Below are 26,789 nucleotides of genomic sequence, written 5' to 3'. Positions count from 1 at the left end.
AGCTAGATGGGTGGGCGACATGAAGGCATAATTTCTCTAGTTACAGTTTCTCTAATTAAATGATCCACATAGATTCCAGAGGTTTGCTGTGATAATAAAAGAGTATATCAGAAATTATTGTTCTTTGGAAAAATTTAAAGGCCGTAAAGGTGAAAGTTGGTATTGCTATTAAAATGCCAATAAAAACTTGAAAAACTCACATATCCTTGAATACTTTCTCTACAGAATATTTTTCCTTTTTCACTAATTATGCAGGATATTCACCATGAACAGTGTTGCTTCCTGGGTTGGATGCATTAGGAATATAGTGACACCATTAAAACCTTGCAAATATCTCTATATCCCCCACCTTCAATACCAACAGATGTCATTAGGATGTGTGTTGTGTGGGACAGACTGTCTATCACTAGTGTCGAAGGCTTGAAGCGTTGGGTAGAAGCCACTGCGCTCCCCTGTGTGTGTTACTGGCTGTTTGATGACTGGATAGTGTCACATGAATGTCAAGATCAGCTTCCTGAACTGGCATGGTGCCAGCTGGTCAGAGTGGCCATCACTTCCATTTTGAGTATATTCAAAATTGGCGGGCAATCTGAATAAATACAAAATAATGGTAGTTATCACCTGGAGTGAAATTGGTATTTTCTATCCTTCTGAAATTAATCTATATTGTATCTATTTTCTGACATTTGTGGCAGTGCTTTTAGACACTCTTCATGGATTGAGGTGGAACATAAAAAAAATGTCTTCCTGATCCACTGAATTTCTTGCTCCTGAAACAGACGTGTGAAGCTGAATTTCCTCTACTCTGCATGTCTGAGTAACCCTAGATTTTATATATTTTGCAATATTATAAGCAGCAATTTTTTTCTTCATTATGCAAAATACCAACAACCTTAGAGGTACTTTTTAAACAAAATGAGTCACTGAAGTTCAAATACAGAATAAACCACGCACTCTAAAAGCAGCTGGAACCCAAGCCTTTTGTTCTTTCCCGATGCTAACTCCCTCTCAGCATGACACTGTATTTCCTGTACCCTGAAGTATGTATGTTCTTGACCTGTAAAATTCTTCTTTTAGGATCCGCCTACTTCAGTTTCCCTTGGACTACGAATGGAAGAAATGATTTTCAACTTGGCAGACACACATCTATTTTTTAACGACTTGGAGGTAAGTTCTGATTATTTTATATACTCTTCATGTTGCATGTTTGGAAATAGGTGATTGGTCCTAAAATAACGATGGGATATTATTTTTTGAATATATAATTGGAATAAGGAGATAAAGTAATTATTGATTATATGGTCGTACGTTTTGCCTTCATGGGATTTCTGTTTTGCTTTACTTTGGCTGCTGTATTTCAAAGTTCGATTCCACATGATTATTGATAGGGATTAAAAGTTGATGTCAAGAATGTTTTATATTAAACTGTGTTGATTATCAGAAGCTACAGATTTCTCAGTTACATAATCACTGTTGAGATGGGTTACCTTTAGAATCCAACAGAATTTGTGATCCTGTCATATGCTGTCCATGTCAGACTCTTACCGTATTGGGTCAGATTCTTTTCTGTCTGGCTGGCCCAATTGGTCGTATAACATTTTAGTCAGGCCTCTGCTCTTTGGGTTGCCAGAATTCCTTATGTCAAACTGCTGATGATTTTATTTGTCCTTTATAATCTGGGGGGAAACTTTTGTAAGATGATACAGTGTGTTACGGGCAATGACAAACATGCTGATCTTGGTTAGAAGCTTTTTTTTTTTTTAATTAATTTATTTTTGGCTGTGTTGGGTCTTCGTTGCTGGGCGCGCTCTTTCTCTAGCTGCGGTGAGCCGGGGTGGGGGGGGGCTACTCTCCGTTGCGGTGCGCAGGCTTCTCATTGCAGTGGCTTCTCTTGTTGGGGAGCACGGGCTCTAGGCGCGCGGGCTTCAGTAGTTGTGGCACGTGGGCTCTGTAGTTGTGGCTCACGGGCTCTAGAGCGCAGGCTCAGTAGTTGTGGTGCACGGGCTTAGTTGCTCCGCAGCATGTGGGATCTTCCCGGACCAGGGCTCGAACCCGTGTCCCCTGCATTGGCAGGCGGATTCTTAACCACTGCGCCACCAAGGAAGCCCCAGAAGCATTTTTAAGAATAAAGAATATTGGTTTTCATAGCTCCATTATGAGAAAATATGCCTGTAACTACATTTCACTCCCTTCATAATAGAGATAGTTGTTTATTTAAATCCTGCTATTAAGCAAGCTTGTGGTAGGGCTGCCAACAGGCATTAATCATCAAGTTGTTGTTTTCCTAGATTTTATAAATGTATGTTATTTCAGACAGCAGAAGAATCTGAAAGATTCAAATAGAACTTTTACTGATCAAAGTTAATTGGCAGCAATTGGCCTTTAAATATTTCCTTATGTTTCCCCTTTTCAAAATCAAGCAAAATGCACCTTATTTCATAGATGAGCCAAAATCATTTGAAAAATGCCAGTGTGTGACAGAACTTAAATGCGGTTTGTTCAACATCTGTCCTGTATTTTGATTTCTTTTCATCTGCAATGAAACTACTCACAGACGAATTGGCAACTTCCAGTGCAATGAAATTATTTAAATGTGCTTCATTTTTCCCCCATTCCTTAGTGAAATATTTATTTTTACACTTAGGGTGAAATACAGAATTTTTTTTTTTTTTTTTTGCATTTTAAAGTGTTTGCTTTCCTTAAGGAAATTACATGTAAGGCATTACTATTTTTTAAGGTGGAAATATTCCAAGTGAGTGACAAGTTCAGAATTGCCTTTCTAAAAGCTTAATAATCATACTTCTTTTCAAAAGCTGTTTCTGCCTTATGGTTGTGATTCCCTTCATAAGAGAACAGCACCAGAAAATTCCATATTTTACTAATATGTTAGAATTCCTTTCCTAAGTTTCGGTTGTTTCCAACGACACAGACCAGGCTGATAGTGTCTTGGGTTCAAACCTGTTACTCTTACTGATGTTAATAGGTGTTAATAGCATCCATCAAGAAGAAATTAGCAGTAATTTTCTATTGTTTTTAAACTCTACCCTCTTAAAAATGACAAAGCTTGACTGTACAGTGCCAAAACTATGTGGTAAAAAGTGAGAAGTTAGGCAAAGTAGTTAACTTGGTATAATATAGACAGAAAAGCTTCCTAACTCAGTTTGGATATAATATAGCCAGATTTTTATTTGTTTCCTAACATTATTCACACTGAACTATATAGAGAAGGTCTGAAATAAAAGTAAATATTAAAAGTTCTAGTTTAGGTTTGTAGCGGATGTAGTTTTTTCATAAGCCCAAATTAAAAAAAAAAAAAGAAGAACTAGGGATCCACACAGATATTGAAATATCAGATTTTCCTCTTGGCATGAGGACTCTTTCTTATAAGTAAAGTAGAAAAGAGAATGAAGGAATAATTCAACCGAATGTAAAAATCAATAGTGAAAAATTATTTAAGCTTGTAACCTTCCCAAAATTGATTTTATTTTACTTGCAAATAATATAAAGCAAAAGTATAAATGAAAGATTCACTTAGTCTCTGGCTTCGGAAATTATTTACTTGCTTTAGATTTGTGGAATATTTAAAAAATACATTGGTTTTTATACTTATTTCAATCCTTCATTTTATATTTTTGTAATTCAGCAAACCTGAGACTGGTCATTGCAAATATTAGTTTCTTTCAAAATAGAGTAAAATTATTTCCTGGCAAAAATAAATGTATTAGCTTAATACCCTTTAGAAAACCAAAATTGTCTCATCAGGCAAAAATGATGTGGTAATGCTTGGTTTCACATGCCAATTAGCAATGTACTGTGGTAAAGGACATGAATATTTTAATATATTTTAATTACATGTTTTTAGCTTTTGAAGATCTAGAGTACAGGTAATTTCAAGGAGATTAACAAGCTGTTGGTCAGCTTGAAGTGTGATTTCTGAACTCGCATTGTTGACTTAAGCCTCATTTTCTTTTAAAATCTTAACTTTTTGCCAGCTACTCTGTCTAATTTGGTTAGTTCAAGCTGTGGCTTAAAAGAGATTCTCAATAATGAAATACACTACGTGAGGAGATTCCAGTAACAGTTCTTGTGTTATCAAAGTATTTGCTTAAAATGGTTATTAGGGTATTTTTTAGGAAATTTTCGATATGGTTTTAAAGTAATTTAGAAGTATCGTCACTATTTTAAGACATAAAAAAGTTTTCAGTTTTAAAAGTCTTATTTGTCAGCTCAGTTAGTGAGAGTTTTTAATAAAAGCAATCACAATTTAATTCTGTTGACACTTCAGGAAAAAATAAATAAAAAGGAGAAAGCTGGTTTTTCGAACCATTAAAAATGTCTGACATGTGAAGGACCATGAGTGACAGGGAGACACAATTATCAGAGGAAATAATATTTCCCCCCCACCCAGAGAAGGGTTTAGACTTGAGTTCCATGCACTCCTGGCTTTCCTATTTCCAAGTCTGACTAACACCCTGCGTATCATTTTACCAAGAGGTCTCCGTGTGCAATCCGACGATGCTTATTATGGAAGTCATTTTTTATGAATGACAGTATGAAATTGGAGGGTTTTTTCCAGCTTCTTTAGTAAAGTCTGTCTCTTTCTGACTGAATGGAGAAAGAGCTCTTTCTGTTGGATTTTTATTGAAAGGTGATCGACCTTCTGAATACGATAACATTTCAGTTTAACTTGCCTTTTGTCGATTCTTCTGCTGGATTTTTCCACAATTAAAGGACGATATTTCATCAAGATTAATATGAGTCTAAAGAAAAATAAGGCACAAGCTGATGTCGAATGTTCTCTTTCTGTCTGGTGTTAAGTAATATCATCTCACTGGCGTTATGGTTGCCATCCTAACTGATGTTATCAACATGGTAACCTCCAAGAGTCTCTGCTCTCAGGCCACAGGGGTCAGGGTTGGGAAGTAGCAGGGACCCCGCCTCTTGTCTTCTGGGTTGTACACACCACGTTCGCCTAGTCAAGTGTGAAGCTGTGCTACAGCTTTCTCCTTCACGCTCCCAGTATGTTGGTTAGTTGGGACAGACCAGAGGATTCTTTGGTGTCAAGCTTTACAATGTGAATACCCCAGCCCTTTCTTGGGCCTTTGATATGTAGACTCCTGTCCCAGGTTTGATTTTCAATCACCTACTCTTGTAGCTCCTTGTTTTCACATTTTCTCTTTAGAAAAGGCCTGGGACCAAAGGTTCTGGTCTCAGTAGAGCTGGGTTTGATGAGTCAAAGGCCAAGGAAAGGCACCATGGACAGTCTCCAAGTAATGCCATAATTTAAAGCATGTAAGCTATAATGAGCTTTCTTATAAAGCAAAGAAATTAGTTTGCCCCTTGGTTTCATTCAGTCTTTAAATTTGCAATAATATGTTATAAGTCTAAAACTTAGGTTATCGTCTGTTAATCATTTTAATATATCTTGTTTATAAATTGATTTTCAGCTAGGAAAAAATCTTCCTTCAGAATGTCAGTCATGCCAATGCTAAGTAGCTTTGATCTCAATCGAAGCGTTCTGTAGTGACCTAATGCTTGTGCTTCCCAAAGTGGAAAAGTTGTAACCTAATCGAGAAGTTGACTTTTTGAGTGGAAACGTATAATTCACCTAGAAAGTGCTTTGTTGCTAAACAAGAATGAACTCTGATGCCCAGGGTCAAGCTTCTTTGTAGACGCGGGATGCTCTGGTTCCATAGGTGCTTGTAAAGAAGACACTTCTGGAAGAGCTTGAGCTGTTTTCTTCTTTCAGTGCATGTCACAGCCAAGAAACAACTCTATGAAAGTGTGTGGGCCTAAACATAAATGTACCCGTAGGCATGTGTATGCCACTTGTCATTTTCAGCTCTGGACGTAGGCTTTTGTATATGTATTTAATTTTCTTCTGATAAATTTAGCAAACATAAAGGATTCCATTTTTTTTTAAATCCTAGTAACATCCTTCATAACACCTAGAATATTGCCCTATACATGTTGACCATTAATGAGTATTTGTTAGATTAAATTCTTATCTGTTGTCTCAGATAGAAGATCAATTTCTGTGTCCTTTCCCATGGAAGACAATGGACTTGACCTTGCCTTTCTGTTTTAAGATGGGTTGCTTGACCTCATCTATTTTCTTAGTAAGAGTAACACCAAAGCCCTCAGTTTAGGAGGCAAAATAAGTTTGCAAGCAGCTAATGATTATTAGACAAAATACATATGTATTGAATTTAACTACATTGTAACTGGTGATCAAAATGAAGCAATACCCATACTTTATCCATTATTGTTACTCATGAATAAGTATATGTGTTCTTCCTGTCTCATCATTTCTCACAAGATTCTATCATCTTTATTTTATCTGAAGCAAAAAAATAGAAACATAAACCTGTATTCCAAGACTTCCTTGTCGGATGTTTACCAGAAAGTTAGGAGTCAAAATATGTGGCTGTTTAACATAATAAAAGATATTTTCCTTTTACCAACAGCCAACGTTGTACTTAGCAATAAAATAATAGAGGCAAATTGTCATAAAGATGGAAACAAAATAAGAATGTCCTGTGTCACTACTATTAGTCTGCCTTGTTCTAGGAATTTGGAGCAGCGCAGTAAGATATGAAAGAAATGAAATGTAAGATTAAAATTATTGTTTTTTTGCATAATATTTGATATACATAGAAAACTGAAGAGAATCTCCAGGAATTGTTTTAGAATTTACAGTGGGCTTCAGAAAAGTAAAAGACTGTAGAATTAAATTAAAAAATCAATAGCCTTCTTCTAGCCACCCATGTAGAAAATTTAATTAAATTATAATTTTTAAGTAACTGCAGTAACTATAACACAAAAAAAAAGATTAAAGGGAAAGATAAGGAGTAACCTATATAAGAAGTGTTTATAGGAAATATATGAATAAAACTTTGACATCCTACTGAAGGATCTAAAGGAAGATTTGAATAAATGAGATTTCTTCCATTCCTTTTCTTTTCTGTAATATGACAAAATTGTTGTAAGGTCCATTTGAAGGATAAATAGGCAAAAATACCTAGAAGTTTTGGACAGAAAGTAGTAATAGTGAGCACCCAGCTCAACCAAATATTAAATGTTTTATAATTCGACAATAATATGAAGATTTATGTTGGCACGGCTTTGACATTGGACTACAGGGAGAAGAGAGAGCTCAGACACAGACCCAACTTGTAGAAAAATTTTGTATATGTGTTAAATGAAACCAGACAAACGAACCAGTGAAGGAATGGATTATTCAATTTATATACAGAAATAGGTAAATTACAGAGTTAAAATGTGAAAGAATAAAACTCAAGGAGAAAATATAGGTAGATCAAAAGGAGATCTCACATTGCCTACAGGAAATAAACTTTTGGATAGCCATTTGGCAGTAAGCAGAGCCTAAAAAGATTGATACCATTTGTGCTAATTGTACATCTAGGAATTTTTACTTGTCAAAGACAAAGGCAACTATTTATAAATATTTCCAAATTATGGAATTCTGATCGTGTTTCATTTCTTGTCCCAGGAGCTGGTTACATGACTGTGTTCCATTTGTGAAAATTCATTGAGCTATAATATATACCTTTTTGAGGACTATACACACAGACATAGTTTGCTCTCGATTCTGTTAAAAAATTATATACCCTATGTAAAATATAGGCACTACTGTTTCTCTAGCACAGTGCTGGGCCCATAGAAGGCACCCAGTAAGTACATGTTAAATAATAAATAAATGGAGGAACGAAAAACAGATGGAAAGAGGTACTCTAGAATTTTAATGTTATTTCTATCTGAGATCCCAGGTTTTATTTTCTTATTTGTACTTGTCTGTGTATTCCAAATTCTTTATAACATATATACTAATTTCTTTTGTAGTCAGGGAAGAAAACAAACACTGTTTTTTGAAAGCCATAGATAATATTAAAAGACAAAGCTATTTCTAACCAATAAAATAATCAATATTATTGCAACTCATTAAGAAAAACCTAAAGAAATTAACAAAGGACATGAACAGATAATTCACAAGAGAAAAGCATTCAAATTTTCAACACATAGAAAAGAAAATGTTGGATTTCACCTCTAGTAATCAGAAATGTTAGAGAGTAAGTGTTCAGCCTCTTGCCCATCAAATTGGCAAAGCTTTAAAATCAGTAATATGGTCTACAGTGCAGTAGGAGGAACACTTGTGTACATTACTGATAAGGATAGAAATTGGTACACGTTTTGAGAAAAGTAGCTTGATAATATGTATTCAGAACCTTAATGTATGGATCCTTTTACTCAGTAATTTCACTTTTAACTTCTAAGAAAACAGTTATAGGCAGAGAATTGATACAATATTAATGAACATTTATCGAACACTTGTCCTAAGTGCTTTACATACGTTATTCCACTTAATACCCTGATATTTCTATGATAAGAGCACTGTTATTATCTCCATTTTATAGAATAGCCAAGAGAAGCTTAGAGTTGGTAAAACAAAACTTGTCTAAGGCCACACAGCTGAGTGGCTTAGACAAGTGACTCAGGTCCAGTGCTTTCTAGAAGTCCACTCAACCCCATATATCTCCCACATGGTGTTTTTTACCACTAAAATATAGAACTATTTTAAATATCCTAAAATAGATGAATAGTGATAAATGATACATCCTCGTTGAAAATTGTTTTCAGACTGCTTAATAAATATAGGGAAAATATTCGTGGTCCATTTCAAGTTTTAAAAATAGACTGTTCAGTACAGTGTAGCCTTAATGTTAAAATTTATGGTGTATTATCTGAAAAGGCTACATACTATGAGACCAACTATTTGACATTCTGGGAAAGGCACAACTGTGGATCAGCTGGCTGCCAGGGGTTGGGGATGAGAGGGATGAATTAGTTGGAGCACCGAAGATTTTTAGGGCAGTGGAACTATTCTATGTGATACTACAATGGTGGCTACATGTCATGAGACATTTGTGCAAACCCATAGAATGTACTACACCAAGAGTGAACCCTAACGTCAACTATGGACTTTGGGTGGTGATGGTGTGTCAATATACGTTTATTGGTTGTAAGAAATGTACCGCTCTAATGTGAGATGTCAATACGAGGGGAGGTTATGCGTGTGTAGGAGCAGGGGGTATATGAATAATCTCTGTATTTTCTGGTCAGTTTTGCTATAAACCTAATACTTCTCTAAAAAATAAGGTTTATTAATTTTTTTAAAAAGTGTGGCATATTAAGAAACTGGAGGAAAATACAGTTTTAAAAGCTACCATTATGTAACTTTAAAAATAAGCAGTCTACAGAATAAATTGTACTGTATAATTCTGATTTTAGCATTTATGACATATTAAAAATAACTGGAGGTGAATACACTATAATGTTGCTAGTCTGGATGATGGGGTTATAAATGCTGTGTCTCTGTTGTGCTTCAAAACTGAGATGCTTATAGCATTGCGTAAACTCTTTATACCTTCTGCCCTTCATTCAATAGTCAATATATATTTATTAACTTTCTCTCTTTTTTTTTTTTTTTTTTTTGCGGTACGTGGGCCTCTCCCGTTGCGGAGCACGGGCTCCGGACGCGCAGGCTCAGCGGCCATGGCTCATGGGCCCAGCCGCTCCGCGACATGTGGGATCTTCCCAGACCGGGGCACGAACCCGTGTCCCCTGCATCGGCAGGCGGACTCTCAACCACTGCGCCACCAGGGAAGCCCTATATTTATTAACTATTAAGTGCCAGGCACAATTCTGGATGCTGAGGATGCAGCGATAATTGAGTGAAGGTTACCCTCTTCGTGGAGGGGAAGTAGGAAATAAACACTATGTAAATAAAATAATTTCAGGTAGAGATAAGTGCTAGGAAGAAAATCAGAGTGTAATTTAAGGGATTAGGGCTCTTTAGCTGAGATGGGGCATCTTTAGCTGAGAGTGGGACATCTTTAGCTGAAATATTCAGGAACAGGTGTCTCTGAAAAGAGGACATTTGTGAAGAAACCAGGAAGTTGGGAGGAAGCAGCTGGAACAGCAGGAAGTCATTCTGGAAGGGGAATGGCCTGTGCAAAGGCCCTGAGGTAGGAATGCAGTTTGCTCCTTCAAGAAATAAACAAGAGCTTCGTTTGGTTGGGGCAGAGTGAATGGGGGAAAAGTGACAGCGTCCAGATCATGAAGGGCCTTGTAGACTGTGGTAAAGAAGTTGGAAATTTTTCTAGTTGCAATGGGAAGCCATTGGCGAGTTTTACGCATGAATATGATAGACTAGTGTTTACTATAGACTGGTTATCATATGAGGAACTGGACTCAATGAGACCAGTTAGGAGACGGTTGCTTTGGGCTGAGGATGTAGCAGTTCTGGACGTGGTGTGAAGTTGCAGGATTTACAGTATAATTTGGTGGAAGCACCGGCAGAATCTGCTAATGGGTCAGATGTGGGAGGAGAAGGAAAGCAGAATCAAGGATGGCCACTAGGTTTTGACCTGAGCAACTGGATGGGTGGTCACGTTATCTGAGATGACAAAGAGCGCTTTGGGGTGGCGAGGTTGGGGGAAGAGCTGTCCTCAAATATTTTTCATGGAGCATATTAAGTTTGAAATATCTATTCAACCTTCAGGTCAAGAGATTATGTACATTTAGGTTTGGAACTCAGAGGAGAGAGGCAAATGTGAAGATACAGTTTTGGGAATCATATAGGCATGAGATAAAACATCTCATAGGGGAAAGAGGAAATTGAGAAGCGGGCATAAGACTGGGCATCAAACACTTAGAAACAGGACGAAGAAAGAAGAACCTGCAAGGGAGAATGGTAAGGAGTAGACAGTGAAGTAGGTGGGAAAGTACAAGGCATCACAGAAATCTAGGGAATAGTGTTTCAGGAATGAGGGGGTTGCACTACTGTGTCGAGTAGCTGTTGGATTTGCCAAGAATGTTGGCTGGTAATGACCCTGGTAAGCGCCGTTTCAGTGAAGCGGAAGACTTAAGCCCAATGGGAGTGGGTTGAAAAGAGGATGAGGGTTGACACCGTGAAAACAGGAAAGATTGATTGAGAGTTTCCACAATGACAAAATGCAAAGAGATGGGTAGGATGTGGAGAGGGTCATAGGATCAAGGTGTGTGTGGGGGGGAGGGGTGGTGGGTTAGTGTTAAAATAGAAGATATTTAGACATGTTTGGGTGTCGGGGGAATGATCCAGTAGAGATGATACAAGGTGTGGCAAAGGGAGGGAGCAGCGGAAGGAGTGAAGTCCTTGGGTTGCAGGAGAGGATGGGATTCAGGACACCGGGTACAGGGTTGGGCTTCAGTAAGAAGGCAGGCAGATCCTGCAGGTGTACAGATGCAGGCAGGCAGCTGGGGTACCATAGTGGGAGAGGAGGCTGTTCTCACTGTAAAAATACCTCCCGTAATATCTTATGATTTTCTGTCTACCTCTTTCTACACCTGCACCCCACCCCCAGGCAGTCCCTTGAGAGCAGGCACCGTGACTCGTCCACTTGAAGTCTAAGTACTAACACCAGATTTGGTTACACGGAAGGCTCTCCTATGTCTTTTTAATTTTTTCCAAATTTTTGAAAGTAATAGTCTACAATGAACCCTACTCTTTTTACAATTTGCAAACATTAACTTTCTAAAAGTAAATGACTGATCACAAATCCTAAAAATAACTGAAATTGTCCAAGAGGTTAAACTTTGATATTATCCTTTTTTTTTTTTTTTTTTTTTTTGCGGTACGCGGGCCTCTCACTGTTGTGGCCTCTCCCGTCGCGCAGCACAGGCTGCAGACGCGCAGGCTCAGCGGCCATGACTCACGGGCCCAGCCGCTCCGCGGCATGTGGGATCTTCCCGGACCGGGGCACGAACCCGCGTCCCCTGCATCGGCAGGCGGACTCTCAACCACTGCGCCACCAGGGAAGCCCCGATATTATCCTTTTTTAAGTCATATTTTCAAAGTCCTTAGTGGCAAAACACCATGGACGTGCAAGAGGTACAATATAAAATGATATTCAGTGTAGATCCAATTTAAGGTTTTTCTAAAAAGGTGCATACATCCAAAAGAAGATAAAAAGAGTTTCCACATTAAAAGTGTTACATGGGGCTTCCCTGGTGGCGCAGTGGTTGAGAGTCCGCCTGCCGATGCAGGGGACGCGGGTTCGTGCCCCGGTCTGGGAGGATCCCACATGCCGCGGAGCGGCTGGGCCCGTGAGCCATGGCCGCTGAGCCTGCGCGTCCGGAGCCTGTGCTCCGCAACGGGAGAGGCCACGACAGTGAGAGGCCCGCGTACCGCAAAAAAAAAAATAAATAAATAAATAAATAAAAGTGTTACAAAAAATAAATAATTTCTACAATAAAAAAGGGATTTACCTCTGGATAGTGGGAAAGCGCTACCATGAGCTAAACGATACGTTTTCTTTATATTTTTTCTTTTCTATAGTTAACATTTCTTATAATAAGAAAGTTGTTGAATAATCATGACCAACTATTCCGACTTAACTCAAAGCCCTATATTTATGTGGTGTGTTATCTTACAATTCTAGGGGTACTGGAGGTTAAAGTCACAAGTTCATTAATTCTTGAGGGACCCCTCTGTGCCTCAATTTCTCATCTGTAAAGTTGGATGGTGATAGTACCCACCTCCTAGGGTCAGGGTGAAGACTCAAGACGCGAATACCTGTTAAGTGCATAGAACTAGCTCCAGCCCACAGGAGGCACTAAGGAAGTCCAATCTGCTATTACTCTTTATCGAGTATCTTTGATGCAGAACACTGGAGAGTAGGGCCATGGAGCAAGAAGAGGGGGTGACTTAGGGAGTGGCTAGGAAATGAAGCACGTGAAATAATAAGCGGTTTGGCGCCAAAATTCCCGTGTAGAATTCCAACAGAAATCACACGAGAAAAACAACAGAAATTCTGCCGGTGTTCAGTTTGCAAATGCAGATGGTTCCAGGCAGTGTACTGTACTCCTTTTGTTCTTTCCTCATTCACATGCTCCTCCCACCCCCAGTTCCAAGAGCGGAGGTTTCCTTCGGGCAGTTAAATAGCTACTGTATCTGGCTTCCCTCACCCTGTGCTGTCCCTTCATGGAAAACGAGGATGCTGGCTTCATGGCCATGGATTGTGCTAGTAAGTTGTCCTTTCCTTGTCTTCTTCCTGCTTCGTGTCTGAAGGGTGGCTCCTGGATCTTGCTGGTGGTGTCTACAGCGTGGAGCAGAGCCTTGCTGTGTACAAAGCGATATAGGAGGGAGAAGGGCAGCAGGCTTTAGGGAAACTCTTCTCACATCAGTACAGAGCATTGACTTTGACTCTCCGTCAGCACTGGGAACTCAGTCTTCTTATCTCCAGTGTACGTGTGTGGACAGTTGAAGCGAAGCGATTTTTGCCCAAAGCCACTTGGTTAGGTGATGGTAAAGCTAAGGTGGGAACAGGGGTTTCTGATCCCAAATATCATTGCACAAACCTCTCTAGCCATGTCCCATGACCTGGCTATTTCTCTGCAACAACATAAAGGAAGTAGTGGCATGTTGGTGCTGTCACATACTATTGTCATACAGCAGACCCCAATAACGAACGTGTTTTCTCTAATGGATTATTTGTTAGCTTTGTTTCTCACTACATCTTACTCTACTGTTAGTGGTCACCAAGCAAGCTAAAATCTGTCTTGGAAAGGTTTGGAGGTAGATGGGTAGGTAGATAGGTTGTCAGATAGATAATGGACAGACAGACATGTGCTTGTAAATTCCTATTGTTGAGTAGACAAAAATATTTTAGTTGCCTGTATCTACACTGCACAGAAAAGGAGCTACAGTGCTATAAAGTTACTCATGCTTACTCCATTCTGGACACTATGCTAGGCATTGAGGAGAAGAGATGAAATATATTCACTGCCCTCAAAGAGCCACGATGGGGGGTGAAGATAGAAAAGCAAGAAAACAGAGGGCTTCCCTGGTGGCGCAGTGGTTGAGCGTCCGCCTGCCGATGCAGGGGACGCGGGTTCGTGCCCCGGTCCGGGAAGATCCCACATGCCGCGGAGCGGCTGGGCCCGTGAGCCATGGCCGCTGGGCCTGCGCGTCTGGAGCCTGTGCTCCGCAACGGAAGGGGCCGCAACGGTGAGAGGCCTGCGTACCGAAAAAAAAAAAAAAGAAAACAGAGCACAGTATATCTCCACAGTGACAGAGACACGTAAGGATCTTAATAGAGTCCAAAGGCAGGGTGGCTAACCCAGCCTGGGAGAGAGGTGGCAAGGCAGAGAGGACAGGAGATATGACTTCCCCATGACGTAACGTTTGGTGTGAGAGAGCATGGCAGTTGGGAACAGTTTGAGTAGATATAAAGCTCAGAGCACATGTAGAGCAGTTGTGAGATAAAGAAGACAGAAAGGGAGACCGAAGCCGGATCATGAGAGGCTTTGTACACTCTGCTAAGGAAGTTGAATGTCATGTTGAATGCCAAGGGTAATCACTAAGGAATGTTTAGCATTGCTATGGAGATGAATTGTATTGTGAAGTCAGAGGTGTCAGTAAGATAGGTTAGGAATCACCAGGGTTCGTTTGTAGGAACAGAATACAGGGGCAGATGGGAAAGCTCTTAAGAAAGTCGTCTAGAGAGCATGGGAGAAAAGATTTGATGTAATGGGCTGGGAAACAAGAATCTTACTTTCCGGCCTGAACAATAAGGTAGACATAGAAAACCCAGAACAACTAGCTGGCTTTGGAAGGAAGATGCTAAATTCGATTTTGAGATGCTGAATTTGAAGTACGTGTTGGACATCAGGCGAACTACAGCAAGCCCCAGTGTATGCGGGTCTGAAGCTCAGAAGAGAGAATTGAGCTTGAAGTCAACACCCATAAAATTGGTTACGATTTCTCAGGAAGAATGTATTGAATGATAAACGTTATCTCAGAGCAGGGATCTCTTTGTGAGATTTTTGTTTGGAAACACAGAACCTAAATGTTTGTTGATTCCCTGTTCAGAAACTTAAATAACGTATGTAAAGCAAAAGTGGTCGTTCTAGCAAACTGATAATTGACCTGCCTGTGAAACTATCTTCCTCGTTTTACCATAGTCTCTTTTTTGATTATTTTTTTATTGAGGTATAATTGACTTACAATAATATGTAAGTGTCAGGTGTACAACATAGTGATTCACAGTTTTAAAGGTTATATTCCATTTATCGTTATTATAAAATATTGGCCTTATTCTGTGGATGAAGCCACTGGGAGGCAGCGTGGTCTGAGGAACGAGCGAACGCTTCTTTGGACGTGACGCAAGTTCAGGTCTCGCTTAAAACTAATGCTCGACCTTCACCCATCAACCCCGGCAAGCGTCAGAGGTGGCCCAGGGGTACAGTGCAGTTAGGAGAGAGGATTATCTGGAGCCCCAGCCAATGCCTGGTGCACGGCGCTGGGCCTCAGTATTCAGGGGTGCCTTTCCTTCTTGCCAAATAGAAATGCCACTTCAGCTTTCACGTAATTGGCCGATGGCTGTCAGTTTATTTTAAAATCCTGAGAAATTGACCTGTTGGTGTCACCTGTGACAGACTTTCTGTTTAGATTCTTCATCTTGACAGGTGCTCAGTAATCTTCAATCTGGGAGATTTTACTCGCTTACCTTCATAGGAAGTTTGCTTAGTAGAGAAAAAAATTCTTTTTAAAAAAAAAAAAAATTGACGAGTGCAAGAGAAAGCCTGTAACTTCAACTTCCCCAAAATGTGCTTAAGTTGTGGTCCCTGGAGTCTTCTCCCGTTTCGGGGCAGTTACAATAGAGCCTCTATCTGGGCTCAGCCAGGCCAGTATGCTAACAGCATTTCTAAGTAAAAACTTTCTCAATCCTGGATTCTTCTTGCTGCTAACTGTGCGCGACTCCTTTGTGAGGCAGGTAGAGGGCCGGGGCAGGCGGAGAGGATGCAGTTTCTGATCAACAGTATTTGGTGATTTTGTTTGTCTCTTCGAAAATAATGGCCTAAGAAGTATCTTCTAGTATTGGTGTTTTGTCAAAAAGCTAAAGGGACCTCTTAGATCCAAGATACCACCCCTTTTAATTGGTGGGAATTGTTTGTTTTAAACACATACTAGTGCAGTCCCCCTGGACTTGCAGATAAGATGTTTCTACTAAGCGAAAAGTAAGTAGCTTGGAACATTAACAGTTGAAAGACAGTATTTAGCATGTATATAATAAGAACATGTAGAGGTGCGGCAAAATAATATTTTCTCTTTTAAAGTAGTAATTATAACCTTTACTTTCTTTAAAATATAAGGAAAATTACTTGAATTCAAAATGACAGAAATGAATAATTCACTCTACTTTCAGTCACATACCTATTCAAATGGTCGTAAGCAGAAGTCATACCCCATAATTGGCCAAGGCCTTAAGGAAATCGACAAGGGCTTTTCCAGAATCCAGGAGAAAATTTTTAAACTTTATATTTGAGTTAAGAAACAAATGAATTTTGTAAAACTTTTTAGGGATGATAGTAAACAAGATGAAAGTCATGTTCTCAAGGTGCTTAAAGTCACGTAAGCTCAGAGTAAGGAGTACTCAGAAAGATGAGGGTGACTGTTGAAACTGTCACAAAGGATCAACAGGAATAAACAGCTGTGTGGGGTGGGCTTTAGAGAAGAATGTTCTAAGCAGAAGGTATATATTGAACAAGGCTCAGAGATTTGAGTGATTAAAAATATCACGTAAGGAAAAGTATAATGTAGCCTAAAGAGATAAATCAATGTCATGAATCTGTCTAAGCTTGTTCATCAGCGTGGTCACTCACTTAAACATTTATCAAGTGATGACTGTTTTATGCACAAAAATGCTTAAATATTAATGAGTAATTAATTTAATTAATAATTAAATATTAATTATTTTAGATGCTTAAAATGGAATTGTAAGGAAGATTGACAGTTGTTGCCCTACTTAAATATTAGGGAATTAAGAAAATATTAGAAACTATCAGCCATTGCTTGGTTAGAAGAAATATGAGACATGCATAACGTGGAATAGTATACAGCAATTTAAAAGACAATACAGATGATTAATTGATATTAGAAGATGTTTATTCCATATTGTTGAGTGGAGGGGAAAGTAGCTACAAAACGTGTATCTGGTTCTACCGGCTTTTTGGGTGTGTATCCCGTGCCAAAATTAAAGCTCTACGAAAAACATGAAGAACGTTGGATAATTGAGTGAGTAGGACCAGGAAGAACAATGGAAGGATTTTAAGACTGGCTCCTTCTGAGGGATGGAATTGAAGTTTATTGTTTTATATATTTTTGTGTTTTGCATGCGTTCTCTACATGAATATGTATCATTTATAATCAGATAAAATAATAAATTTATTTTCATAAAACTACTAAATTTTTAACACTGCAATGACAAAATGCAGTAATGTTAGCAACTAATTTCTGGTTGGGTTGCCCCATTTTTTCATATTAAATTCTGGCAGCCAGGTAATCTGGAAGGTTTCCTTCAGTATCGTCCATGTGCTCGGTCCACACAGAAAAGGAACAGGCGGGAATAAGGTTCTACTTAGAATACAAATAGGGAGAAAAAGACCCATAAAAAGCTCTCTCTTCCTTCAAAGCATTTATTACCTGGTGGGGTACACAGATCTGTGTAAGCCTTCATTTCCTTATCCATCAAATATAGAGTTTAAGGGAGGATTGGACGTAGCATGCAGTATACGTGCCTGACACATAGTGGCTCTTAATGATTGTTGCTTCTGTTATCCAGACAGTGAGCTCCAGAGCATACATCAGGGTTGAGAAAGAAAAGAATCCATCAATTTTATTGGTCAAATAATAATAATAAAAAAAAGCTTGCCAGAGGAATCTTGCCTTGACAGGAGAGAAAGGAGAGAGAAGACATTCCAGCAAGCAATAGACACAACCGTTATCTGGCGAAAGAGGGAAGTGGAGGCCAGGCTGATTGAGGCTGGCCTGCGAGGGGCATGTGCCTCCTCCAGATGGGCTATGAGGGAGAGACAGACAGCATTGGATAGGCAAGGTTAAGTCTCATTATTGAAGCCCTTGAATGCCCATTTGCATTGGAATATATAACGTATTTCTAATTTAATTTTTCCAAAGCATCTATTGATCACCTTCTGGTTAAAAGGCAGAGACAGACAGAAACAGAAGTGAAATGTATTACCTGCCCCCAAGAAGCTAATCCTCCATAGTGGATTAACTGGAGGATTTCCACCCGCCCTCCCATCGTGTTTCCCGGGAGAGCAAAACCTTCTTTGAGAAAACTATATCTGAAGGTGATTAACGCACAGGCTGGGTTGAAAGGAGAAGGGCGAGAAGCATGATGAATCCCACGTTCCATTCTTGTAGCTTTGTGAGAATTCTAGTTCCTTCTCTGAGAGAAAGATCATAGTGACACTCACTTAAAGCCTCTCTCTCCAGCCCCTCCCCATGTTTATAAAGGATTACTGGAATTTTCTGCATCTCGTTTATCTTCGTGTGCTTGGTGCCTGGTATATAAATAGGTGGTCAGTCATTATTAGTTGAATACATGACAAAATGAATGAAAGAATACAGAATGTGTGTCCTATATATTTTCTAAAGATATTTTTTCCAGAGGTAACATAGATCATATTAATGCTATATTAATGGTGTATAATATACTGTTTTCCTGAATAATATATAAACAACCAAAATATAGTCTTTGTGGCTTGAAACATATAATTCATGGGAAAAGGGGTGGTTTTGTAGGGAGTGAGACTATGAGTATGAACAAGATTTTTCCTTAGTTTTCAGGCACTTGCCCCTCCCCCCTCCCCTACTGACACCCATTGGTTTGGGGCACACCAGAGCCCCCATGCTGGAGGAAACTTACCAGATAGGACAGTTCACACCAAAGTAATGGAGCTTAAGTCATTTACCCTTACCAGAAGTCTTTGTCTTATAAAAGAAGATTGAAAAGGGATGATTTCCACGGGTGGAATTTCAGACTCACTGATACTTGGAAGAGAGGAGAGAACTTTTTGAGTAGGAAAGTGGCCTCCTCTGAGGTCCTCACTCCCCCCATGAGGGGCTGACAGTGAGGGAAGGTGATGATGGAACCTTCCTGAAGCTCATGGGGAAACTTTTTTATTTTTTAAGTGCCTATGTCCGTTTCTGCCTACTTTTCTCTCTGGAGTCAGCAATAATTATACAACAGAGGAAATCAGCCTGGAGAATTTTTATTCGCTTATGAACTAAAGATGTTATTCCGAGCTACACATTCTTTTATACAAAACTGATTCTTTTTTACCATTATAAAGTCATCTGGCTATATGATAAATGTTAACTAAAATTAATAAATTGATCTCTTTTAAAGTTTCAAATTTTACTCCTCACCCCTGCAAAAAAGAGTCACTTAAAAAATCAATTACATTGAAATATGTCCTTAAAAATTGTCCTGACATATGGTTTGCAGTTCAATAAAGAGGAACCGATAGACATGAACGGTAATAAACTGGAACTTCTGTTTGTCGCAAATATTGAATTTTAGAGTGAAAAATTATTTCAGAAAAAAAGAGCTCTCTTATAATATGACCTGTTTAATTATTACAGCTTTAGTTCATTGGTTTATGTGTGATCAAAACAGAAATATTCCATGTAAATGAAAACATCTAATTAAATGCTTTGTGACTATATTAGCATGTGATTAATTTTCTTCAAATGGCAGTGAAGGTTAAACGAAAGTGATTACAGAAAAGTATAAAAGGTTTCCTGGTTTGGGTATGTTTCCATGCTTCTAGCAGCAAGTTTGCCATAAAAAGAATGATTTTTATGAGAATATGGTTATTCACAGCAAGACTAGAGCTGGTGTCACTGTGAAAAAATCTTCTTTGGTAGATACTCTCAGCAGGAATAATAGATCTAAAAGAAAGGCAACAGGAATTACAAAGAACACTGTGGCCAATGACAAATTATGTTTGCAAAATGATGGGCAAACCCACTGAAAACGGAGAAATCAGTTCAGCAATAAATCAATGTCTTATTCTTAAGAGTAGTCCTGACATTCCAAAGAATGACATTTATATTAGATACGTGCTGAGTTGTCCTTTTTTTTAAGGCTCTGAATTATTATTTTGTACCTTGTCAGCCTGTAGTCTTTTATCTTACTACTTGATTTTAAGTTACGTGATATAATTAAAAATATGTATGATCTTTTAATGAAAAGCTGTATAATACAATTTGACATATCAAACACTGATGCACTGCCCTATTTTTGTATTTGAAGGTATGAAACATTTTCACTGATTTCTCTGCAAATGTGTAAAATGCCATATCTTCTTGTATTAGCTGAATGATAAATGAAGCTGTGTATTTGGGCCAAAACTTTTTATGTATAGTATCATGTGGTAGGGGTATAGAATGCACTGAAATATAGTTTGTGCTGTTGCACAAAACATAACTTCAACAAAAAAAGATGGATCTTGTAGCATTAGATATTAGGCATTCACTGTATACCTTTTCATTCACTCTGTGCTTTTTATTCACTTTATTTTTTTTATTCGTTGTGTATTTTTTAAAAAGTAAAGAAAGTTATGTGTTGATATCGTTTGATCAAATGTAATAATGTGCCATAATTATCAATTAAATGATTCCACTACTTTTAGAGATACAGTGTTGAACGATTTTAAATAAGCCCATTTTATTTTAAAAGCTCATTTTCAGTTCTTTCTGGCTTTCATTAGTAAGCCTTTCTTTTCCTCACCCTAAGGTGGAGGGTGTAAATAAAGACAAATATATTTAATATAACCATGAGGTAAAGAAGGTATTCATGGTTAGAAAGAAGGAACTCCAAGCAGAGTGAAACTGACATATTTATTAACGCTGTACCGCTCTCTAAGAAGGAACCAGCTTCATGTAATTCCTTTGGGATTCTTCTGCGTGCTGCAGTGGTATTATGACATCTTACTTTTAATAAGCACATTTTTAAAGGAATTAATGTTATAAGAAAATATTACAAATTTAAAAAGGCGCTCTCATCTTTTCTTTAATTATTGTTAATAAGAAGCTTGAGAGTCCTGTAATTTTTATTTAGTGATCTTAAATATTTAGTATAACTCCGTACATATACGAAAACGTAGCCTAAGCCCTTTATCTTTTGCCTTAATATGCCATCTCCAGGTACTTTCAGTAAAGATTTTATTCTCTAAATGTTTTATGAATATTCATCTAAACAGAATGAGATTGAAATAGTTAATATCTTGCCTTTGTTGAAACTGCTGTAATTCAAATCTTGGGTTTTGAATACAGGTACCTAGGTCTCCTAGCTAAAGTAAACATGATTCTAGTAAAATATCTCTCTCGTTTATATAATCCCTACAGGGTATGGTAACATTAAATATATTAAAATACTGTTTTTCTAAGTAAGAAACAATAATTAAAAACAGCACGTGTCTCCACAAGTTGCATCTTACTACCAGATCTTAAAAATAGTTGTTAAAATTCCTCTTATCGGTTTCTAAGATTCAAAATTCTGTTTTTATTTTTTTCCTACTGGCTTCTATAGTTGTGTCATCCTATTCCTATCAAAACAGATAGGGATATTTAAACATTGACTTAAAATACGCATTGGCACTGATGCTGTGCTGAGTTTAAAGTGGGAATGTGAAGATAAATTTGTCCAGCTATATTTTAATTCCTTAACTTGGTGTTTCCCAAACTGTCAAACAGAATGATTTCAAAAACTCCCTTTGTTCCTCATCTCCCGTGCCTTAGCCCTGGGTAACCTGCACCCTTTTCTTTTGCAAGGAAGCATTGTAGTGGGGTAGCACAGGCAATCGGCAGGTCACAAGGAGCACCCCAGACAGGCATGACAGGTCCTGCCGCTGAGCGCCAGAGTCACCGGGCTGCAACCCGGATACCCTTCTTCCCAGGTGGCCCGCGCTGCAGGCTTGCCGCCAGTCCATGGTGAGGGGCACAGGGACGCAGCAGTTCTATGGCTTTTCATTGCATCCATTTGAAAGTGCAGTGAGGGTTTGGACACACCTATAGAAAGCACACTACAAGCATATTATTTCCCATCAGTAAGTCTAAATACACAGCATGTTGATCAGACAGCCTCCTTTTTAAAGCAAAAGAGCGAAATATGCAAGTAAAACCCTGGTTTCTGCGAATTTACTCTCAGACAGAATTTTTCTTTTTTTAATTGAAGTATATAATTGATTTACAATGTTGCGTTAGTTTCAGGTGTATAGCAAAGTGACTCAGTTATACATATATATTTTTTCAGATTCTTTTCCATTATAGGTTATTACAAGATGTTGAATATAGTTCCCTGTGCTGTACAGTACAGACAGAATTTCTTAACCACCGAGCTCAAAGCGCTGACTCTAATTGTCAGTGAATTAGAAGCAGGATTCTTCACATCTTTGTCATTAATTAACTTGTTTGTTGACCACTCCTTCCCCCTACATAAAACTTCTGAATAACAGAAAATCTCTAGGGATGACCCATTTCACCTTATTTTTCCAACAAAGCTATGCAAATATCTAGGCAGTCGGGAGTTATTTCCAAAAGCCGCCATGGAAATCACTCCCTTAAAACCTGTGTCACTCAAATACTGGTCACCCCGTAATGCCATCAGTACAATTTAGATTTTCTATGAGAAAGAGGATAGTGTGGGCAGATCCACAGGTCAGGGCGGGGGAGTCTTTTTTTTTTAACATTTTCAAGCACTGCTGATCACTAGTTAAAATAAAGCTTTCAGACAATTTGTATGAGTTGTCTCTAAAGTACTAGAAATACTCCTGTACTCTGTATAATTAAACATTTTCATGTTTAGGAATAAAAGGAAAACTTCCTAGTAACTTGTAGATGTCTAAGGTATCAAGCAAGTATCTGTATTGTTGAAGGGGGGGAGGTCAGAGCAGTGGATGTAACTGCTTGATGACAGACATGGGGAGAAAGAACCCAGCCGTCCTTTCCTTGGCCTTCACCAACTCCAGGGGGTCTCAGTACGTTCGCTGATGTAGACAATGAAAATAGCTCGTTCTCCGGTGACTCTTTCTTCCTTCCTTCTTTACTTTGTAAAGAAAGTTATTGATACAATTAGTCGGCAGTAAGGTGTCCGTTTTCTCATGGTAAATTTGGGAAATGGAGCAAATACCGCTCCAGTCAGCAGAATCAGGGCTTCTGTAACTCGACTTCTCCAAAGACGTGTTTTTAGAATTTTATATTGTTCCCTTTCATAATATGCAGGCTGCCTCAAAGTCTTCTAAGTGTCTCTGTTTATTCAAAGCCTGCAGGTTTATTTGGAGTTTATGTTTCTAGTGTCGGATTCGGGGGTATAAACGCCTCAACATCCTGGCGATGACGTCACGGTGCTTGGCACAGATAATAGGACCCATTGTAACTGTCTTAATTCTTTTTATTAATTTTCCTAAATGAATGTGAATGGTATGGTGTATTTTTACATAATTATGGCACAAGTGAAAGGCTTGGGGGGAAAAGTCCAACCACTATGGTATCAAAGCAGAATAAATATTTGCAGAAAAATTCTGCCATAACTTAATATTTTGCATATGAGCCCCTGCACAAAATCGGAGTTATTCCCGGGGCTTGGTCCAAAAGAACATGTCTGTGGCCCGGCCCTGGAAGGCCAGAGATGATGACGGATCAGAAAAAGGTCAGCTTGAGTTGCAGTGCCAAAAATAATGACAGAAGGGACCAAAAAGGCAGAACAACAGTGCAACCAGAGTTCTGAGAGAGACTGTGCCTTTGCCGCCTGGCCGTGAGACGGTACCCATGTGGCTTGCTTCCGCTCCCAACCTTCCCTCTCACCTCTGGGACCTGCTCACTAACTGCACAGAGTCCCTGTGCATCTCTTAAGTCCCTGGTATTCAATTCTGCTTCACACGTTGGCAGTTTTCCCCAGCCACGCATGTGAACATTTTATAATCCAGCCCCACGAGTGCTGAGATGCCTGGGCTGAGGGCCGGGAGTAGCTGAAGCTTGCTAATTTTATTTATTGTACCGCTCTGTGAAGCACAAGCCATGGAACATAAAGGGAAGCCAGGCGAGGGTAAACTTTGGTCATTTGGTTTGTGGTGTTTATCTAAAGGATGCTCCTAGGAGGCTCTCAGGTAGAACAGAGCCTGTAGGCCAGCACCTGTAGGCTCAATCTCACGCCTCCCTGATCGTTGCCAACTGCCCTCATTCAACTCTACCGTGACTGTGGCCAAAATCCTTGTTCCTGGCTTCAAGGCTCCTATGAGGACGTGTCAAAGTCACACTAACACCTGCGCTCTCACTGCCTACCATTGTGCCCTGTCCCCTCCACCCCAGTTCCCATGATGGCGCTCCTTCCGGAAGTTTCTCTCTGGAGTGCCATTTGGAGGCATGGTGGAGAGATGAAGGGGCGGGGCTTGAACTGGAGAATGGAGGACTCACATCCCGAGCTCCGGGCTGGGAGAGGGGCTGTGGTGACAAACTCTGGACCCAGGTGGGCGTGGGGCAGACGAAGGGGAGGATGCATCCTGGAGCAGGGGTCCCCTAAACGTGAAACAACGGGCGAGGCGCCAGTGGCCCAGGTCGTGGCCACCTGTCTACACTGTGTGAAATCCAGGGATCCCGGGAAGAAACAGTGAATGGGGGTCAAAGACCTGTATAAGTGTCTCAGCACTTAGGTTATTTAACTTTTCTGAATCTTCATTTATTTGCATCTATAAAATGGGTTATAACATTAAATACTATTTTGTGTTCTACACAAATAACAGTAATTCAACTCAACAAGAAATAGGAGTCTGTATAAGAGAAACCGTGGGCCTGCCTCTGCAGGAACTCCACAGAAGTATAAGAAACGACTCAGAGTCACTCACCGTCACTTTGAGGGAAGGAGGAATACGCTCTTTGCGGGACACGAAGTGTCAACACGGGACACTTTGGTAACCGAATGTCAACGGATGGTGCATCCCTGGTGCTTTAGGACTTCTGAAAAGGGAGGGACTGAGCTCAGGATGGCAACAGTGGGCCAAATGCGTTAGCAATATCTAATTCGGTAGTAATATCTAACTCGGTATTGTGAAATTTTCCTAGTGAAGGTTAATCACAACTGTGCCCAGCGCTGGCCTGACTCTTCCTTGGAATCTCTTTGTGAGATGTGGGTATATGTGAAAACTGGTTAACTAAAAATGTTAATTACATATTCCTTTAGGATTGACGTGACACAGAGCTTTACGCAAAAATACTGATTTTGACATCCCTTTGGGAAGCCATGAACAACAAATAACTCTTTGCCCACCTCTTGATCCCTCTCCAGTCCCACATTAATTCTCACATCTATAATTTGGAGGGTAAAAGAAACTATGTCCAAGAACCTTCCCCCTCACCTCTGGGACCTGCTAACTGTACAGAGTCCCTTTGCATCTCTAAGTCTAGGGTATTTCCTAGAGAGGAGGATGGCTTGCCCCAAAAGCGACACCTTCCCCTACTCCACCCCACAGCCATTCAGAAGTAGAGGACCGGCGTTGACAGTCTGGGATCAAAAAGCTATGTTTTGTTTCTGTTACCGCAGCTTCAGCGATTGTGAACCACCTCTAGCTGTCCACCATGTATGTCTGTATTTGATTACTTTAATCACAAAAGCAACCAGAATAAACAGTGGGCCAGGCTGTCCTCTCTGATCTAGCAAACTATAATTTCAGTTTTTCAGAGCTCTGCAACCCTCTTGGACTAAACAGAATTCCACCATTCAGCAAGAGGATAGTCCCTTGTTTTTATTTATTTATTTTTTGGGAAACGTGTACATCTATACATTCTTTTTTTATGCTCTTTTCCATTATGTTTGATCACAGGATATACAATATAGTTCCCTGTGCTATACATTAGGACCTTGTTGTCTATCCATTCCAAACGTAAGTTTGTATCTACCAACCCAGACTCCCAATCCAGCCCTCTCCCTCCCCCGCCCCCAACCCCGGGCAACCACAAGTCTGTTCTCCATGTCCATGAGTCTGCCTGTGTTCATTTGTAGATAGGTTCATTTGTGCCATACTTTAGGTTCCACATATGAGTGATATCATATATTTGTCCTTCTCTTTCTGACTTCATTTAGGGTGACAATTTCTAGTTGCATTCATGTTGCTGAAAATGGCATTATTCCATTCTTTTTTATGGCTGAGTAGTATTCCATTGTATATATGTACCACACCTTCCTTATCCATTAATCTGTCGATGGACATTTAGGTTGTTTCCATGTTTTGGCTATTGTGAACAGTGCTGCTATGAACATAGGGGCACATGTATCTTTTTGAATTATAGTATTGTCCAGGTATATTCCCAGGAGTGGGATTGCTGGATCATATGGTAGTTCTATTTTTAGTTTTCTGAGGAACCTCCATACTGTTCTCCGTAGTGGCTGTACCAACTTACATTCCCACCAACAGTGCAGGAGGGTTCCCTTTTCTCCGAGAGGATAGTCCTTTGGATTCCGGGGAGGTTCTGCAGTGTTTACCACGAGTGTAATTAACTTAGCACATGTATAGCTGGTTAAATTAACTTCTGGCCCTCCTGCTAAACTGTAGGTGCCTTGAGGGCAGGGACTGATAACTTGATGCTACTTCCAAGGCAGAGCCAGCTCCTCACTTGTCACCTGCTGGCCCATGTAACTCTTCCCCTCCTGCCTCAGGGCCTTTGAACGTGCTCTTTCCTTGGCCTGCAAAGCTCTTTCCCCAGATACCACCACAGCCTTGCATATTCCCCTCACCTGCTGTATTTTTTCTCCTTAGCACTTATTACTGTCTGATTGTACATTTTGCATATTTTCTTGTTCGGGTGTCTCTCCCGACTAGAATGTTAGTTCCAAGATGGTAAGGATTTTTGCGTTAAGTGGTGTATC

The 26,789-nt window shown here is 39.5% G+C and overlaps 1 protein-coding gene across 11 annotated transcripts in view; it reads left to right on the top strand.

Annotated features, from left to right (window-relative positions):
• EYA1 (EYA transcriptional coactivator and phosphatase 1) overlaps positions 1-26,789 on the top strand; it is a 152,760-nt gene that overhangs the window by 103,921 nt on the left and 22,050 nt on the right. For 9 of the 11 annotated variants that reach the window (XM_065895442.1, XM_065895440.1, XM_065895439.1 and 6 more), the window contains one exon: positions 1,078-1,167. The exons of the other annotated variants lie outside the window; for them this stretch is intronic. In XM_065895442.1, coding sequence (XP_065751514.1) covers positions 1,078-1,167 — 90 coding nt within the window. The remainder of the gene's footprint in view (positions 1-1,077; positions 1,168-26,789) is intronic. 11 annotated transcript variants of the gene reach the window in all.

Source organism: Phocoena phocoena, chromosome 17 (assembly GCF_963924675.1).
Source record: "Phocoena phocoena chromosome 17, mPhoPho1.1, whole genome shotgun sequence".
NCBI lineage: Eukaryota > Metazoa > Chordata > Mammalia > Artiodactyla > Phocoenidae > Phocoena > Phocoena phocoena.
The sequence above is the reverse complement of the archived record's forward strand: the minus strand, read 5'-3'. Positions and strand labels throughout refer to the sequence as shown.